Source organism: Bradysia coprophila, unplaced genomic scaffold, assembly GCF_014529535.1.
Source record: "Bradysia coprophila strain Holo2 unplaced genomic scaffold, BU_Bcop_v1 contig_145, whole genome shotgun sequence".
Lineage (NCBI taxonomy): Eukaryota > Metazoa > Arthropoda > Insecta > Diptera > Sciaridae > Bradysia > Bradysia coprophila.
The window spans coordinates 426,981-443,119 of NW_023503416.1; the positions used below are offsets into that span (position 1 = coordinate 426,981).

Here is a 16,139-nt window from a genome sequence, read left to right on the forward strand (position 1 = left end):
TATGGCGTTGTATATGCTGAAAACCTGTTTGAAACCTTTTGAAACCAAAAATCACCTTCACACGGAAAATAGGACGAATTTCAATATTCGAAGGACACATTCTTTGCTTAGTAAACTGTCCACTATAGCTTCTTTCACTAATTTCTACCATCAAAATGCAAAAAACACTCAAATTTTGAGTACCATGAGTTTTCACCTTATCTTCGAAAATAGCGTCCGCTTGGAACTGTTTGAAATTCTAGAAATTCAATGAACAATAAAAAAATTGATTCAACTCAGCCATTTTTTTAAACTGTCTCATCGCGTTGTTTGTCGTTTCTATCGATAGAAAATAAATCCTCATCATTACGTTTTTCTAGACCGGATTATTTCCACAGAAAGTAAAAATGATGATATGGTCGTTGCTGGGGTTTTTTCATAGGAAAACAATTAGGCATGTTCGATAAATCAGTCGATTGATAAAATATCAATGATCAATATCTTCAAATCATCAGAATCAATCAAACGTTTTGTCGATGATCGATGCATTTCGAATGAATATCGATTAAAAATGACGGTTATGCTAACGGCATTTTTTTTAAATATTATTGAAAGTGAATTGATTTCTTAGGCGCAAGCGGACAAACGCCCTTAGATAATAGATCATTTTCAATGTGTTATCACTTAGTCTTTCATTATAATTAATCTGTTACAGACGGCTGTATGACCAGTATTATTATCGGGTCTATTACTTATATCTATCAAAGTTTTTTTTGTTGATTTCAAATCTGGTACTTCAATTTTTTCAACATGGATTTTACTATATAACAGACCATAGACCCAGAGCTTATCAGTATTTTTGTCGTCGTTATCGACAACAGATCCCCCATAATCAGTATATATATACTATATATCGATGATAATGGATAGATATCGATTTTATCAATAAAACATTTGATTGGTATTGAATCGATTGTTAAAAGGTTTTATCATCAGTTGATGCAATACCCTCTCTAGCAACCAAACTTCGTTTTGACGCTGTCAAAATACCACCTTATTTCGACAAATGTGACACTGACTTCTTTTTGTAATAGAGTTGCCGTGCTGCACTCCTTTTCAAAGCATGATCGACGTCACGCGAAAAAGACAAATTTTAAACTTTATTTCATTTTTGCACACCAAAATGACTGAGCAGCTCACAAAAAAAGACGTCACAACCACAAATTATTCATTTTCGAACACCGAAATGGTAACAGGAGACGTAATATTTTCAACACAAAAAGGGATCGCTGCTGATACTTCATTTAACTTTTTTTTTGTATAATTTTCTATGACAGAATACACTGTGCACACACACATTAACAAACTAAGTAACCAAAAACAATAATTTAGTTCCCTGACAAAGTCTACTGATTGTAGTCGAAAGCTCGTAAAAATAAATTAAAATCTAAAACCACACATTCCAATTATTACAAATGAAAATACACTGTGCAGTTTTACCACCTTAATTTTCCTAGTTTGGTTGCTAGAGATGGTATTGGCTGATGCTATTTTTCAGTAAACATGTCAAAAACAACATTAATTCATCTTTTAATGATATAAATATGCAACCAAGCTTTGGTTATTTCCCTCAAGAATTGTTTTACGCTGAAAACAAACGGATCATTACGAATTGCGAATTTCGTTGAGCAATGCTTTGTCTGTTTTCAGCATTATGCAATTTCTAATTCAAATTGCTGTACGAGTTGTCATCTGTTTGTACAAAGAATTACGACTGCCATCTACATTCTCTGCATCTGAACTGAACTGACATTACATTTGGCTAACCCTAAGGCAGTACTGCACGTAACTTGACAGCTTAGTTGCAATGAAAAGGAGTGTAGTGAACGAAAAATAATTAGAAAATAACAAATTGAAACAATGATTTTAGTTATAAAGAAGTGGTGAAAACACTTAAAAAATGTCATTTAGCTTTAATAATCAAATCCCAGCCATGAGTACGTATTAATTACTCGAATTACTATCACTGTAATTAATTAAAACGAAATTTAAAAAAAAAATTGTGAAATGAAAATGAGTTGATTGGCACTGCGACGTAATATTGATTTTTCTTTATTCTAGTGCCGATTCTTGGCATGACAAATGGGACGACCAATTTTATTCCTCCAATTGGAACATCAATGCCTCTAGCTCCAATCACTGGAATAAATGATGTGCCATTGGAATTTAATTTAAAGAAAATTAATAATGTCGGTGGCAGTTGTCCAATGGATCTGGAAGAGCGTGATCGAAACAGGCGTTCAACCAGCACCAGTACGGATCGAGATCGTCACGATGATTCTAACAATTCAGTGGACAGTCCCGACAAAAATGGTCCAATGTTAAATAGTAATGCATTCGGTCAACATCAAAGCGATTTGTTCAACAGTCTGATGGGGATGCCGCAAAGTCTGATGATGGTTCCCGGAATGATGAATATGAATATGATGGATCCGACAATGTTACAATTTCCCATGATGGGACAAATGTCATCAAACGCCATTCATCAGCAACAGCCATCGGACCATCAGGGATCGACTCCATTGACTCCGGTGAAGGAGGTCATTACATGCAAATCGTGCACACTGTTTCCACCGAATCCAAACGCTCCACTTCCTACGACTCGTGAACGTCCGCCCGGCTGTCGAACAGTGTTCGTGGGCGGTTTACCGGAAAACAATACTGAAGATATTATCCGAGAGATATTCGAACGATGCGGAGAGATAACCACATTGCGTTTGTCCAAAAAGAACTTTTGTCACATTCGATTCGTTTTCGAAGCGTCCGTCGACTCTGCCATTTATCTATCCGGTTATCGCATACGCATCGGTAGTAGCAGCGATGCAACCAACTGTGGTCGATTGCATGTAGATTATGCACAAGCTAGAGACGATCAATACGAGTTCGAATGCAAACAAAGGCAATTACAGCGTGAACAACGGCATCGCGAACGTGTCGAACGCGATAGGTTTGTGATGTGATGATAATTTATTGATTCTCAATGGTCTGTTTGTGACGATTTCTTCCTACTTAAATTAAGAATGCGTCCTCTGTCACCACCACCAATTGTTCACTATACGGACCATGAAGCGGCTGCAATATCGGAGAAATTGAAACAGGACGATCATTTCACGAAAGCTGTGCAGGTGCTGATTACTTGGCTGGAGCGAGGTGATTGTAGCAAGAAAAATTCGAACACCTTTTATTCGATGATTCAGAGTACCAATTCACATGTAAGTAACGGGTGTTTGGTTTTCCGAAAAAGTTATTTGGTGACCGTTCTCTTCATTTTTGTCGAATTAAAATTAAAAAAATCGAACGTTATGTAGGTGCGAAGACTGCAGACGGAAAAGTCCACCTATGAGGAAGAGCTACAAAAAGCCAAAGAACATTATCGCAAACAAATGCATAGCATGACCGTCCAATGTAAGTAAATCATTTTTTTTTCGGCAGTAAGTTTATTTAAGACATCACTCTTGTACGTACAATACACTTGTGACAATTCATAGTTAATTGTATGCATCGTTAAGGTGAGATAAACAAATTTTGGAACCGAAATTTTGTAATTGGGAATTTATTTATTATTTTGGTGATTGCAAAACAAAACAAAAAATCGTCTGTGGTGATTGTTCAATTTAATTTACTTTACTTTAATCATTTATTTATTTTTTAAATCATAAATGTTGAACGAAAAAGCAAAGAAAAGAAAAATTATTTCTGAGGAGGGTCCAAATGTGGAACACATTTTTATTCGAAATTGATCCAAAATAAAAGGTATTGTATGATGGACAGATAGAGTTAAGTAATTCCTAGAGAACGTAGAATATTATTGGGCAAAGGTACGTAAAATAACCAAATAATGTGGAAGTTCAAAGATGGAAAACCGCCTATCTGACTGAATTGGATGTTACTGAATTTTTTATTTATTTTTATTTTTAATTGATGAAAACGTTTCGTTCATTTTATAATGGAACATCCCGACCCAAGTAATTGTTTTAGCTACAAAAAATATTTTTTTTTTAGAAAAATTGTTGTTAGCATGGAATTATAATAGGCAGTAGGGACCATGTTTTCGTGCTTGGATTTTTGAAGACGATGCTTTTAACGTTCACGATTGAGTGACGTCATTTTTCGTGAAGTTATTTGTTCAGTGCACAAACAACGAAAACGTTTGACATTTCGCTATTATAATAAGTCAACAGAGGGAGTGTGAATGTGGATAGTGACGGAATAATTGCTAAAAATAAGTTGACAAAACGGATTTTTTTTATAAAGATTGATTGATGGATCCAAATAAATGTCGAACTTCACTCTCTAATTGATGGTCATGGAAGGATCTTCTTCTATTTATCAATTGACTTTAGCCGAGAGGCAAATATTCATAGAAAATTCTTAATCAGCCAAAAGAAAATCCTTTAAAATTTTACAAAATAAAATCCACAAATTAATAGAGAATCTTTCAGAGAACACGAAATAAAAAGAAGAAAATCCTTGAAAATCAAAAAAAAATCCTTTTAAAAACCATCCAGAATCAGTCAGAAATCCGCTGAAAATCCTTGGAAAACTATAGTCATGTCTTTGAAAATCCACAGAGGATTCTCCTCAGCCCCTCGACTTTAACACATTCGTTCATCTTCAAGTAAAACTGGTGGATGAGAACGTTGCGGTGTCGTTAAGTTTTCTCACAATTAATTTCCTATTTTATTGCGGAAAAAGCGATAGCCTATCACTAACAGGTAATAATTTCCTGGTATAACCCAAGCATTCGTTACTACTCATAGTTATCGAGAATTTCTTTCTTTCGAACATTAGTTAGTCATTAGGATTCATACACCTGTGACTTGTGACTTGTAATTTTCTACATAAATTGGATTTTTATCCAGAAATTATAAGTTTCGGACAATGGTAACTTCCACGCGGTCGTAAGACAGGGACTCTTTACGAAAGATAATTCCAATCACCTCCCATTGCAACGTCATCCTGAGACAATTGGTTTTCATTCGAAAATATTTATGAAATTATGGGCCATTCTAACCCTTTTCCCACCAATTTTACCAAAATTATCATAGAAAATATCATTCTCGACATCTGATTTACTGAGTTACTCGTCAAACAATTTAAAGAACGTCCAACTATAAATGAAACACACAAACTATTATTTACAAAAACAATAACAATTCGTAATCACCGGCTATCATCCACTTTTAATATATCATCTCAGTCACTCAGATTGAAAAAGTTTTTGGGGCAACTCGAATGCAGAAAGTGTGGGATCACTTCACGAAGGCCCAGCGCAAAAACATCGATATGTGGAAGAAGCAGTCTTCGGTACGTACAAAAATTATTCAATTTTAATTTTGAAACAAAATCAAAAACATCTTTCTGACTTTCTTTAATTCTATGCATTTTGTGCTTCGTCAATTCCGATCATAATTTTTTTTTGTTAAAGAAAATATTTTCGGAGCTTAATTTGTAATTTCTTTGTTTAATAAAACGAACTGTGTGTTGTATACTTTCACCTTACGTTTGTGTTACCGTCAACAGTAGAAGAAGTTGCACAGAATTTTTTAGAGCTTTTGTTGAGAAAATGCAACCGTACAGAGTTAAGCAAATGGATTTATTTTCACACGTAGGACTTTCATGACTAATTAACTTCTCTCCTCAATGTCCATTACGACTCTATTCAATGCCCAATGCAATTTTTCTAAACAGTTCAGTAGTTGATCAAGCCTGTATGTATTTATGAAAATATGTTAAATTGACGACACTGTCCATATACGTGTGTCTAAAATAGGTCGGCTTTCACTTAATTATGAATTCCTTTATATTGACCTACTTTTTTAGAATATTTTCTAATTCGAATGTAGGGTCGATGAATTAAAGATCGAGAGTTGCGACATCAAATAAAATTTCCTCAACCAAAGTGTTAACAGACTGTGGTAATTAAATGAAGAATAATCTTAGATTCATTCATCATCGAACAAACCTACATTCTCCAATGAGAAACAAATTTAAAGTTGGTGTGAACAGATCTCAATATTCCTAAATGTGGTGACACAATGTATAATCTGCATAACTCAATTAAAATTAAATCGATTAGCTGCGTCAACACATGAAATTCGAATTGAAAGATTCCATTAACCAGCATGTGCTTGTTTCTTTTTTAAGACCTTGACTAAATAAAAATTTTAGCTTCAGAATTTGTAAGTTTATAAATAGATTAAACGCATGAAACTCAACGATAAACAAAATGATATTGGCTGTGTGCGTGATGCAACATCCTGCTAAACGAAATTAATTTACGCTAAGAGATAAGCATTGAAAAATAATTCGTTTCAATTTTAACTTTATTCTGTCGGATACTACGAAGAATTGATGGGAAATTTCTCTTATAGGACAATTGTATAACGGTACTATATACCTAAAAAAATTTCCGCTTTAATTTGTATACTTGTTAATATGAACATTCTGACCAAAATGTTAAGGTAACTGGGCGCAAAATAAAAAAAAGGAAAAATGCTTATGCTTACAAATATATAAACTGACACACGTATCACGCAAACATAAACTTGTCAACTAAGGTAAGTAATTCCACCGGAATAATTCAACAACAAAATTATCCAGTAAAGTATATAGCTGCGACACGAATATTGATTAAATAGACAAGGTTCATTCGTAGTGCCGTTAATTAGACTTAGGGGGCAAATTTTCTCCGTTTATTACACATTTTATTTAAATTGTTTTGGGACACACAGTTACAGTCAGAGGCAGTGAAATTTCAGCATGAATTTGCTTCAGCTGTTTTTCAGCTGATCCACACAAACAGGCAAAACTGTTTATATGTATTTTTCCCATTCTCGTGCGTAACAGTAACAGTAACAGCTTCAACCGTATAAACAGTTTTGATTGTGTATATGTGGATCAGCTGAAAAACAGCTGAAGCAAATTCATGCTGAAATTTCACTGACTCTGACTTCAACCGAAAATTGAAAGGGACTTTTTTGATAATTTGGCATATTTTCATAAAATTCGATCCTTTCTGTTTTAACTATCTGCAAAATATGCAAAAAAAATCCTCTTTTTATTTTCGAATGTGTTACCCATAGATGTAACTAAAAGTAACAACAGGGGATCTACAATATATTCAAGTTGGATCGATGATGGGAGTTTTATTATGGGTGTATATTTCCAGCAAACACTACAAGAAACATTTTTTTAAAAATAATTTATCAAATTTTTAACTTACTTTTCGATAAAATGACACCGAAAGTACAGAATTTTCATTTTCTTTCATAAGAATTGATTTGACTTTCCTTGCAAGAATATTAAATTTTCGTCCATTTACCTAGGAAATACGTAATATGCAATTGGAGGACTTCCATGATACGGACGAAATGGATATGTCAGATGATTCGCAAGATCTTCCCAGAAGCAATAAACGTTTCAAGAGCGATAACTATTACTCACAGGTGAGAATATTTTGATTTTTGAATCCCACGACACTGTCGTTTAACAATAAAAAATCAAAAATTTTGTGATGAAAATGAAACAATTTCCCCCAACCCCTCGAAACCTCCTAATTTCAATTTTACTTTTATGTCGAACGTTCGTAATTAATGAAATCCTTTTGATTACTCATCAGTACGATACATCCGGCAACCATAAATCCGACCATGACAATCACAAGAACGACAGCGATTCGTTGAAGTCGATCGGTCCGGACAGGGACATCAAAGAAAGGCAAATGCAAGTGCTCCAAGAGACAATACGGAATTTACAAACGCAACTGCTTGACAACAAGACAAAAGAAAAGGAAAACATGTCCAAGATTACAGATCTGGAAACGAAGTTGAAACAAGCGAACGTGAAGGAATTGCTGCTGAAAACGAAAATTGTCGAAGCTTGCAAACAAACGACTAAACTCTCTGATGGTGATGATAGTGATGTTATCGATTTGGACGATGATAAAACGGATGTTAAACAACAAACAGCCAATGCATCCGCAACACAGTTGAAGCCGGACAAGAATTGCGCCGAGGAATCGAGAATTGGGTTGATGGAAGCTCGGTTGATTGGTCTGTTGTCGACATTTCTAGTGGTTCATCCATTTGGTGCAAGCTTGGATTACATATTTTCGTATGTTCAGCGTGCGGCCCCGAATCTTCGACCGAAGGAACTGGAAGAGATTTTAAGCCGATACGGCAGTATATTTAATGAGGAAGTGTCGGGAGTTGGTGCTAAAATTGAACGTAAATGGAAATTCTGTGGTTTTTATGATACTAAAAGTAAACAACACGAGTAAGCTTAACACAAACACAAAGAATCAAATTTTTTGTTTTTCGTTTTTTCCTTTTAATTAATTTTATTTTTTTTGCGTTTGTATTTAATGTTATTTTTATTTAAAATTTAGAACCAGGAACGTTGTTAACCGAATAAACTGTGTTTTTTATGAGTAACGTAGTCACTCTCAAAGATAAAATGTTCTGTGTGGGCTTTCTCATTGTTCACCGCCATCATCATCACCGAAATTCATTTCTTCAATACTGAATTCTCTGACCGTTCCGGGTACAGTATCGAGCGGTTCCAGTGCGTAAACATCTCCATTATTATGACAAGAAACCATCAAAGTTCCGTAATTGTTAGTTTGAATGTCGTTTACGCGACTGTTGGACGGCTGTAACCATAATTTTTTGGGAAAACAAATGAATATGCTGTGACTGGAACTAGCCTAACACTTACTTTCAAAGTGAAATACGGCTCGGCATGGTTGAAAGTCAAATCCCAAAATTGAATTGATCCATCGACCTTCCCGATATAAAATCGCGAATATCTAAAAGGTTTGCCATTTTGAAATCACGTAATTACAAAATCTAATCATTTGTTTTGTGTCCAGTCCAGGGTCCAGGGCTGGCTCGAAAAAGACTACTCTGGGCTACGTACTTATAACTCACTTGTAAGAAGCTCGGAAATTAAAAATTTTCATACAAAATCTAAAACGACCTTCGGCAATCACCCGAATTCACAGTATATCTAGTTTCAAATGAAATTCATGAGAGCAAAGGAATATAGGATCAGGATAGGCTGATAGGTGTCCAATGGTAAGTATCAGGTGAAATTCAGAAGTAGATCGCTATGTGGCAATATCGGAAGTTCCCTACATGTACTAACCTGGTGAGGCTCCAAATGCCACAAGTAAATTCATTTACAATGGATGACACAGTGAAGTAGGGATCGGTATTCATATCTTCATCCCAGACTTTAATGTCACAACCATCGACAGTCAAAATGCATTTGTATGACGACCAATTCTGAACTATAGTGGAGACGGGGTCTTCGTGGCCTCTAATATCGGACAGTTTCTCGATTTTTCCTTCATTTTTGTGTGCGACAATAATTCGTCCATCGCCAGTTCCAATTCGTATGTTCTTTTTGTGAATTTTATCAAATTCAACAGAAGTACAGACACTTTGGTTCGAGGCTGATTCTATGTTGCCTCCATCGAATCGTTCAATTATAAATTGAGATGGAGGTCCATTCATTTTTCGAATGTCCCACCAGAAAACTTCTCCATTAGACGATCCAGTTAGCATTTGATAATTACATTTGTGAGACCATCGCAGACAAGATACGTAGCCATTATGTGTCTGATCCGCAACAATACAAGGCTCGGTGGGATTTCTAACGTCCCATAAGCAGACTTCACCATTTTGTAAACCACCAGCAATTATATTCCAGTATTTCTTGTGGTATGCTAGTGTGCTGCAAGATGATTCGCAGCTCAATTCTACGGATTCGTTCTGAGCTAAAGGTCGAAGTATTATCGGATTGATTAGTTCGCCTTTCCAAATTTTAGTAAAGCTCCTCTAATCACTAATCTAGTAAAACACTTACTTATGTCCCAGACAAGAGGACATATAACCTTTTCTGCTTGTAAAACGGATTGCGAATAAGCTACAGCTATCTTTGGACTTTGTTCAATCGAAATGGAAACCTTGCTGGCTGGACACTTGAAAAGATATTCAATGAAAATTTCTCTGTTGTCTAAATGTTACCGGTCAGACCAGGACATCTGTATTCGGATGACGAAAGCACTGCAATACTTTAGCACCGTCAGCGCAGCTATCAAAATAGTTCTCGTAAATATTAACACCTGCATTTTGCATGACTGCTTTCTTCATCGACTGTAACACCAGAGTAACATTTTAGATAGCTCTTCAGCTTCAGTAATGAGAACACCTTGTACCTCCAGATTTCTGGTCATTTCGATTCGATACTCTTCGCTACGTTGGAGTTTCTTTTTGTATCGAAGTGTTTGTTCTTCGTCAGCGATATCGATATCTTTCGCATATCCGCCCTCAACATGACACATACCCGTTGAAACATAGTCTGCACGTTCGGTGTTAACACTGACTGCAGCGAATTGAGTTCTTTCCTCTGTAGACTTGTCCATAGTCCATTTTGCAAGGAAACGTTTTCTTTCATTCTTAACAGGTAGATAATCGGCAAGGACTTCACTTCTCAAGAAAAATTTAACAGGTCGGCCGAACTGACGGCGTTCTTTAACGTAGGTATGTTGCAAAGGTATTTTATCCATTATTTTATACGTTGAAAATTGAAATCAAATTTGTTTTTCGTTGGTGGCCTACTAACCTTCTGGGTACATCAATCTTAGTGTTATTAGGCCACCTCAAAACCTGTAGTATCTTTAAATAATAAATTTTAGCTAGCCCGGTTAAATAATCCATGCAATGCACATGTACATAATATATAAGCTGACCCAGAGTTCATATCATACCCGCATTTACTTTTTTACATTGGGTTGTTTCTATGGGCAACAGAAGTTTTATTTATCGTAACGTCGTCAGCATAAAAATATCGTAAAATTTTTAGTGTAAATAAGTAAAAAGATGGAATACATTTACCATCGTGAACGTCGCCAGTTTGGCAAACATTGCAATTTTACCGACAAAAATAATGTGCTATTCTCGCAGGGAAGCGATCGCGACTTATTTAAGCAATACATCTTACGCGACCCAGTACATCAAACAACTCAATATGGAAAGCAAATGGCTTTTAGTGAAGTCAACACCGAACGGGCAACATATGAAAGCCACGGTGTAAATCATACCGAAGGCGGCTGGCCGAAAGACGTGAGTCTTGCCGATCCAGAACAAACAACCAGATATCGAAGGAAAATCGAAAAAGATGAATTATTTCTGACGCAAGTTATGGCATTGACCAAACCAATGGAGCACTGCATATTTCAGAATAATGCCATTAACATTTACGAAACGTTTTTCGAAGACTTAGAGCCGGCTCCGTTGCTCGAACGATGTAGTTCAAGAACCTTGAATGTTTATCGAGATCCTTGCGAACAAAAACGGCCCGTAACACATCTGTCGTACTCTCCATGCGGATCGAAATTGGCTGTATCTTATTGCAATCGATTGTTTCAAGGAGACGCCATTAATTTGTCGAACGATTCATATATTTGGGAACTTGGTTTGTTTATAATTCGATCTGACACAGTCAGAGGCTGAGAAATTTTAGCATGAACTTGCTTCAGCTGTTTTTCAGTTGATCCACACATACAATCAAAACTGGCGCATAAACATGCTGAAATTTCACTGCCTCTAACTGTAGTCAAATTTGCTCAAACGTGTTTATTTCTATCAAAAGAAAATCCGAATACGCCACTGTTAACCCTTCAACCACCCAGCCCTAGTATTTGTTTAGAATATAATCAGAAGGATCCAACAACCTTGATCAGCGGATTGTTAAGTGGTCAAGTGGCGTCGTGGGATACACGAACCGATAAGGACCCAGTTAGCATTAGTGAGCGAGAAGTGTGTCACCGGGAAGCTGTTAATTCAGTAAGTAAATGGCCTGAAAAATAGTAAGAAAAATCAGCCTTCGTTTAAGTAGTCGACGATAAAAACCGGTGATGAGCTCTAGCTAATGTCACACTTTATTATAAAAGACTACGTTAGCTAGAGCTATTCGCTGGTTTATTGTAGAACAAAATGAAGTACTAGATGAGAAAGCCAAATCTTTTGAAAATTCTCAGACCTAAAGAGGCGATACGTCTCCTCTGGGAAGAATAATAATTTAGGTTGCTTGTTGACAGAAAGTTAAGTACAGAAATAGCTAGTAAACCATACTGTTTCATATTCATTCCTGCACAGATTCAATGGATAAACTCGAAAAGTGGAACTGAATTTTTTTCTGGCTCTTCTGATGGACAGGCTATTTGGTTATAGAACTTATTGACGACTGAACAGCAATGATTGATAAAAATACCGATTTTCTTTACGTAGGTGGGACACGAGGAAACTGAATGAACCTCTAGAACGTCTCTACATGGATCCCATAAAAACAGATGAACAAGTCCTATCGAGGTCGTACGGTATATCAGTTCTAGAATATGAGACTACAATGCCAACTAAATTCATGTAATTCATTTCGTTTTCTCACATCCCTTTGAATGATAATAATTCTGTGTCTTCGCTTACTTGCTGTTTCTGTTATTAGGTGCGGCACAGACATGGGTATGTTATTCTCTTGTAACAGGAAAGGAAAGACCCCAATAGAGAAGATAACGACTAGGGTGAGTTGTTGAGCTTGTGCGTTATCATATTTTTTCGGGACTGAACTGAACCGATTTCTATGAGAGATATAAGATACTTATCGAGGAACTTCACATAATTTTTCATCTACTTTTCAGATGATGTGTCACCTGGGCCCTGTGAGTTTTTATTTTTATACCTAAACTTTGCACATATGAATGCGAAACTATCCTTTTGATCTCGAATGAACAGGTCTATTCGATAACCAGAAATCCATCATTTTTGAAAAACTTTTTAACAGTTGGCGACTGGACGGCCAGAATTTGGTCAGAGGATTGTCGTGAAAGTTCCATCATATGGACGAAGCACCAAATTTCGATGCTAACAGATGGTGTATGGAGTCCTACGAAATGTTCAATGTTCTATATTAGTCGAATGGATGGCGTTTTAGATGCTTGGGATCTATTGCAGCAACAAAATGAGCCGATATTAAGTATCAAAGTTTGTGACGAACCATTGCTATGTAGGTTGATTTCGACTGTAAGGCAATTGGTTTTGATTTTTAATTTAAATTAAACCACCCACTGCTACAGGCCTACGCACTCATGAGGGCGGAAAACTAATAAGTGGTGGTAGTGAAAATGGAGCAACATTTCTAATTGAGGTGTCGGATAATATGGCAACAAGTTTGAAAAACGACAAACCACTATTGACGGCTATGTTCGAGAGAGAAAATAAACGAGAAAAGATTTTGGAAGCCAAATTACGTGAAATCAAGCTAAAAGTCAAGACTGCCCAGATGGCCCATGACGACAACGATGAAACGAAACTGGCCAAGGCCAACGCCACCAATGGTATGATTTGTGCAATTGTTATTTGTACCGAATTTTCATCCAATTTGAATGTCCCATATTCGCATAGCCGCTTGTCTTCAAGCGGAACAGGAATACTTCAAGGGTGTCGAAAAGGAGAAATCGAAAATGTTTCCGAAATTGTTCAAACGGAAAAAGAAACAGAAAGAGGATGGATGTGACGCTGAGGAGGAGCTATCGGAGTCTGACGGCTCACTTGTCTCTGAATAATGAATTTCCTATAAAATGAATAGAAAATCCCGAATAATTTAAAAGAATTTATTCAACGATTAAGTAGGTAAATGAAGTCATTAGAATTTGAGTTGCGACTTGCAGCACGTACAAAATCTGAAGGTAATAAAACGGTTTATTATACAAAAACGTTATTTTTCTCATTATTGGTTTACCTGAATTACCTAAGACAATCGAACCCCTCCACCACCGGGACATTCTTTTTCCGATAAAACCGATAGATCTAAAAAAAAAACGATCAAAGAAAATTCTTGAGCTTTTGCTTGCATTGAGAGCAGCCCCACACTTACGTTTATCATTTTCGCAATTGTAGTTTCGCATTACGCACGCATTACCAAACGTCTTTGATGTTTCACCGGGTGCACCGGCACAAACTGGATCATATTCCATCGAACAAACAGTTTTACACTCTTTTGGTCGTGGCTTTTCAGCTGTTAGAACAATCATCACCATGCAACTGACTGAAAGAACATTTTGATTTTAGTAAAAAATCTCTAATCTATTGTGTGCTTCTGGTCAAATCGCTCAAACTTCAATTCATTTAAATTGCAATGGATTTCCAGGGCATTAATCACTAATGCGCCGCATAGGCTACCGAATTTGATTCTAAAATGAGCAAAAAAAGTTCAACTGGACAATTATTTGTTCTGTTGTGTCGGTACGGTTTGATGAAGATGACCTTTTTACTCTACTAACATTACTTATACAATTTATGATACACACGCGCTACACAAATAGCGATATTATCAGAGCGAAATAAATTGGACGATTTGTTGAAATCGCACAATTATTTAAATAATTTACATTTTCAATTCGGATAATTTAGAAATATACGAAATGATTGGGGCTGAATTTGACAAACATGTTTTTTAATTGACGCTAGAAAAGTTGTAAAATTTTGTTTTCCTTTCGATTAATAACTGTTTTTTAGCGATCAATTCCCCTTTTTCCTCCAGTGATGAATCGTCGGATGATTATCGTCACATACGTCTGTTATCGAAACTCGAAACGACGACAAATATAATGACAAGAACTGGGTAATGATCCTTTATATAGTAAAATACATGTTGAAAAAATTGAAGTACAAGATTTGAAATCAACAGATTAAAAGTAATTTGATCAATGGAAGGAATAGACCTAGAAAATAGATAATAATACTGGTCATATGGTTGCCGTCTGTAACAGGTTAAATGCATGCATGTAACACATATTTTAATTTCATTACACAGATGATGGGCCTCATAAACCACGATTTTCTCGAGCAAAATGGCATTTTTTTTAAACCACCCAGAAAGTGACTAAATATATGAATGCAGTTATGCTCAAAATGAATTATTATTAAAGTGTGACATCACTTCTATAGTGACAAACATCTTATTCAGTTAAATAAAAACCGGTTTGTTAATCGATGTGAAAATTTGTCGTGAAAACCATCAACGCCGAAATCCGACGGTCGCATAATGGGTTTTTCTCAAACAAAATATTTTAATTTTGTATCATTGGAGCTTTGGAGCGGTAATTAAAGCTCGTATGTAAAAGACTGATTTTTGAGCAATACCTTTCAATTCGTTAAAAATGTAGGACTCAATGTTTCGGAGAATTGTGAGATTCGACGAATTTTTTAACTCTAGGATCCCTAGAATCCTTCGTTCATATCATTCAACAGTCACTTTTCAGATACATTTAAAAAAGAAATGAGAGGAACATTGAATGACAAAAATATGCACTGCCTGACTGCTTCTGGTTAGTGTTCTTTTGAAGAGCAATGTGTACGTTTAAACCATTGAAGTAAAACACTTTCCATGAAACATTATAAAAAGTTGTTTATGCCACAGATAAATAACAAAATTAATGATTAATTAGCGCTCCACGACAACCGTTTCTAAAAGTTTAATTATAATTAAAAATCGACGAGATCAGTCAAAAAAAGGAAAATCGATATTGCATGCAGGAAACTACACTTGAGGTGTAACAATCAACTACACAATTATCTATACAATTTATTCAAATTAATCAGATTCATTATCAACGTCAAAACTATTTAAAACAAATCCAAACACTTCAATACTCGAATAGTGTAACAGCATTCAAACATACTCATAACGATGAACAGTATTTGCTTCATTTCTGCAGGTGCTTCGAATAAAAACTTCAGTTTTGATACGTCGAAAATCGAACTTATAAAATACTGATGCGGCTCGGTTCGTCTCTAATTTTCAACTGAATCTTAACCGGTATAACGTTGCAAATTTATTTACGTGATAAATTTTTCCATGAAAAATCATATCATCAGACAGACCTGCTAAACAAAAATTGATTGGACAAATAAAATTAATTCTAAACGCTTGTTTTTGCTCGTTTGTGGTTTTTTTTGCAATATGAGCAGGGCAGTAACTATAAAGAGGGCTACTCTTGACTTGAATCTTCCGACTTTTTTTTACTATTCTTTCTT

General features: G+C 35.7%; 4 protein-coding genes across 5 annotated transcripts; 2 read left to right on the forward strand and 2 right to left on the reverse strand.

Moving 5' to 3' along the window:
* The first annotated feature begins 1,817 nt into the window (after positions 1 to 1,817).
* On the forward strand, positions 1,818 to 8,492 carry LOC119074232 (ecto-NOX disulfide-thiol exchanger 2). Of its 2 annotated transcripts, none has more exons than XM_037180251.1 (7): positions 1,818 to 1,976; positions 2,101 to 2,995; positions 3,059 to 3,251; positions 3,348 to 3,444; positions 5,240 to 5,346; positions 7,368 to 7,487; positions 7,661 to 8,492. In XM_037180251.1, exons 1-7 carry the CDS (start codon positions 1,940 to 1,942, stop codon positions 8,318 to 8,320), a joined length of 2,109 nt encoding a protein of 702 aa, XP_037036146.1. In that variant the 5' UTR covers positions 1,818 to 1,939; the 3' UTR covers positions 8,321 to 8,492. The 2 variants fall into 2 exon arrangements, with proteins under 2 accessions (XP_037036146.1, XP_037036149.1); XM_037180254.1 differs by having other exon boundaries at positions 2,101 to 2,986.
* Positions 8,384 to 10,667, reverse strand: LOC119074233 (dynein intermediate chain 3, ciliary-like). Its single transcript, XM_037180255.1, has 6 exons — positions 10,262 to 10,667; positions 10,080 to 10,199; positions 9,910 to 10,024; positions 9,187 to 9,820; positions 8,758 to 8,848; positions 8,384 to 8,692 (listed from the first exon to the last, which is right to left on the reverse strand). The coding sequence occupies exons 1-6, from the start codon at positions 10,610 to 10,612 to the stop codon at positions 8,516 to 8,518; spliced, it is 1,488 nt and encodes a 495-aa protein (XP_037036150.1). The 5' UTR covers positions 10,613 to 10,667; the 3' UTR covers positions 8,384 to 8,515.
* Positions 10,668 to 10,748: 81 nt separating this feature from the next.
* On the forward strand, positions 10,749 to 13,683 carry LOC119074235 (dynein intermediate chain 3, ciliary). Its single transcript, XM_037180257.1, has 8 exons — positions 10,749 to 11,520; positions 11,698 to 11,891; positions 12,204 to 12,271; positions 12,336 to 12,470; positions 12,550 to 12,625; positions 12,743 to 12,763; positions 12,837 to 13,107; positions 13,178 to 13,683. Exons 1-8 carry the CDS (start codon positions 10,926 to 10,928, stop codon positions 13,615 to 13,617), a joined length of 1,800 nt encoding a protein of 599 aa, XP_037036152.1. The 5' UTR covers positions 10,749 to 10,925; the 3' UTR covers positions 13,618 to 13,683.
* A 17-nt stretch (positions 13,684 to 13,700) lies between these two features.
* LOC119074234 (PI-actitoxin-Avd5a-like) lies at positions 13,701 to 15,931 on the reverse strand. Its single transcript, XM_037180256.1, has 3 exons — positions 15,785 to 15,931; positions 13,978 to 14,148; positions 13,701 to 13,910 (listed from the first exon to the last, which is right to left on the reverse strand). The coding sequence occupies exons 1-3, from the start codon at positions 15,810 to 15,812 to the stop codon at positions 13,852 to 13,854; spliced, it is 258 nt and encodes an 85-aa protein (XP_037036151.1). The 5' UTR covers positions 15,813 to 15,931; the 3' UTR covers positions 13,701 to 13,851.
* Positions 15,932 to 16,139: the final 208 nt, after the last annotated feature.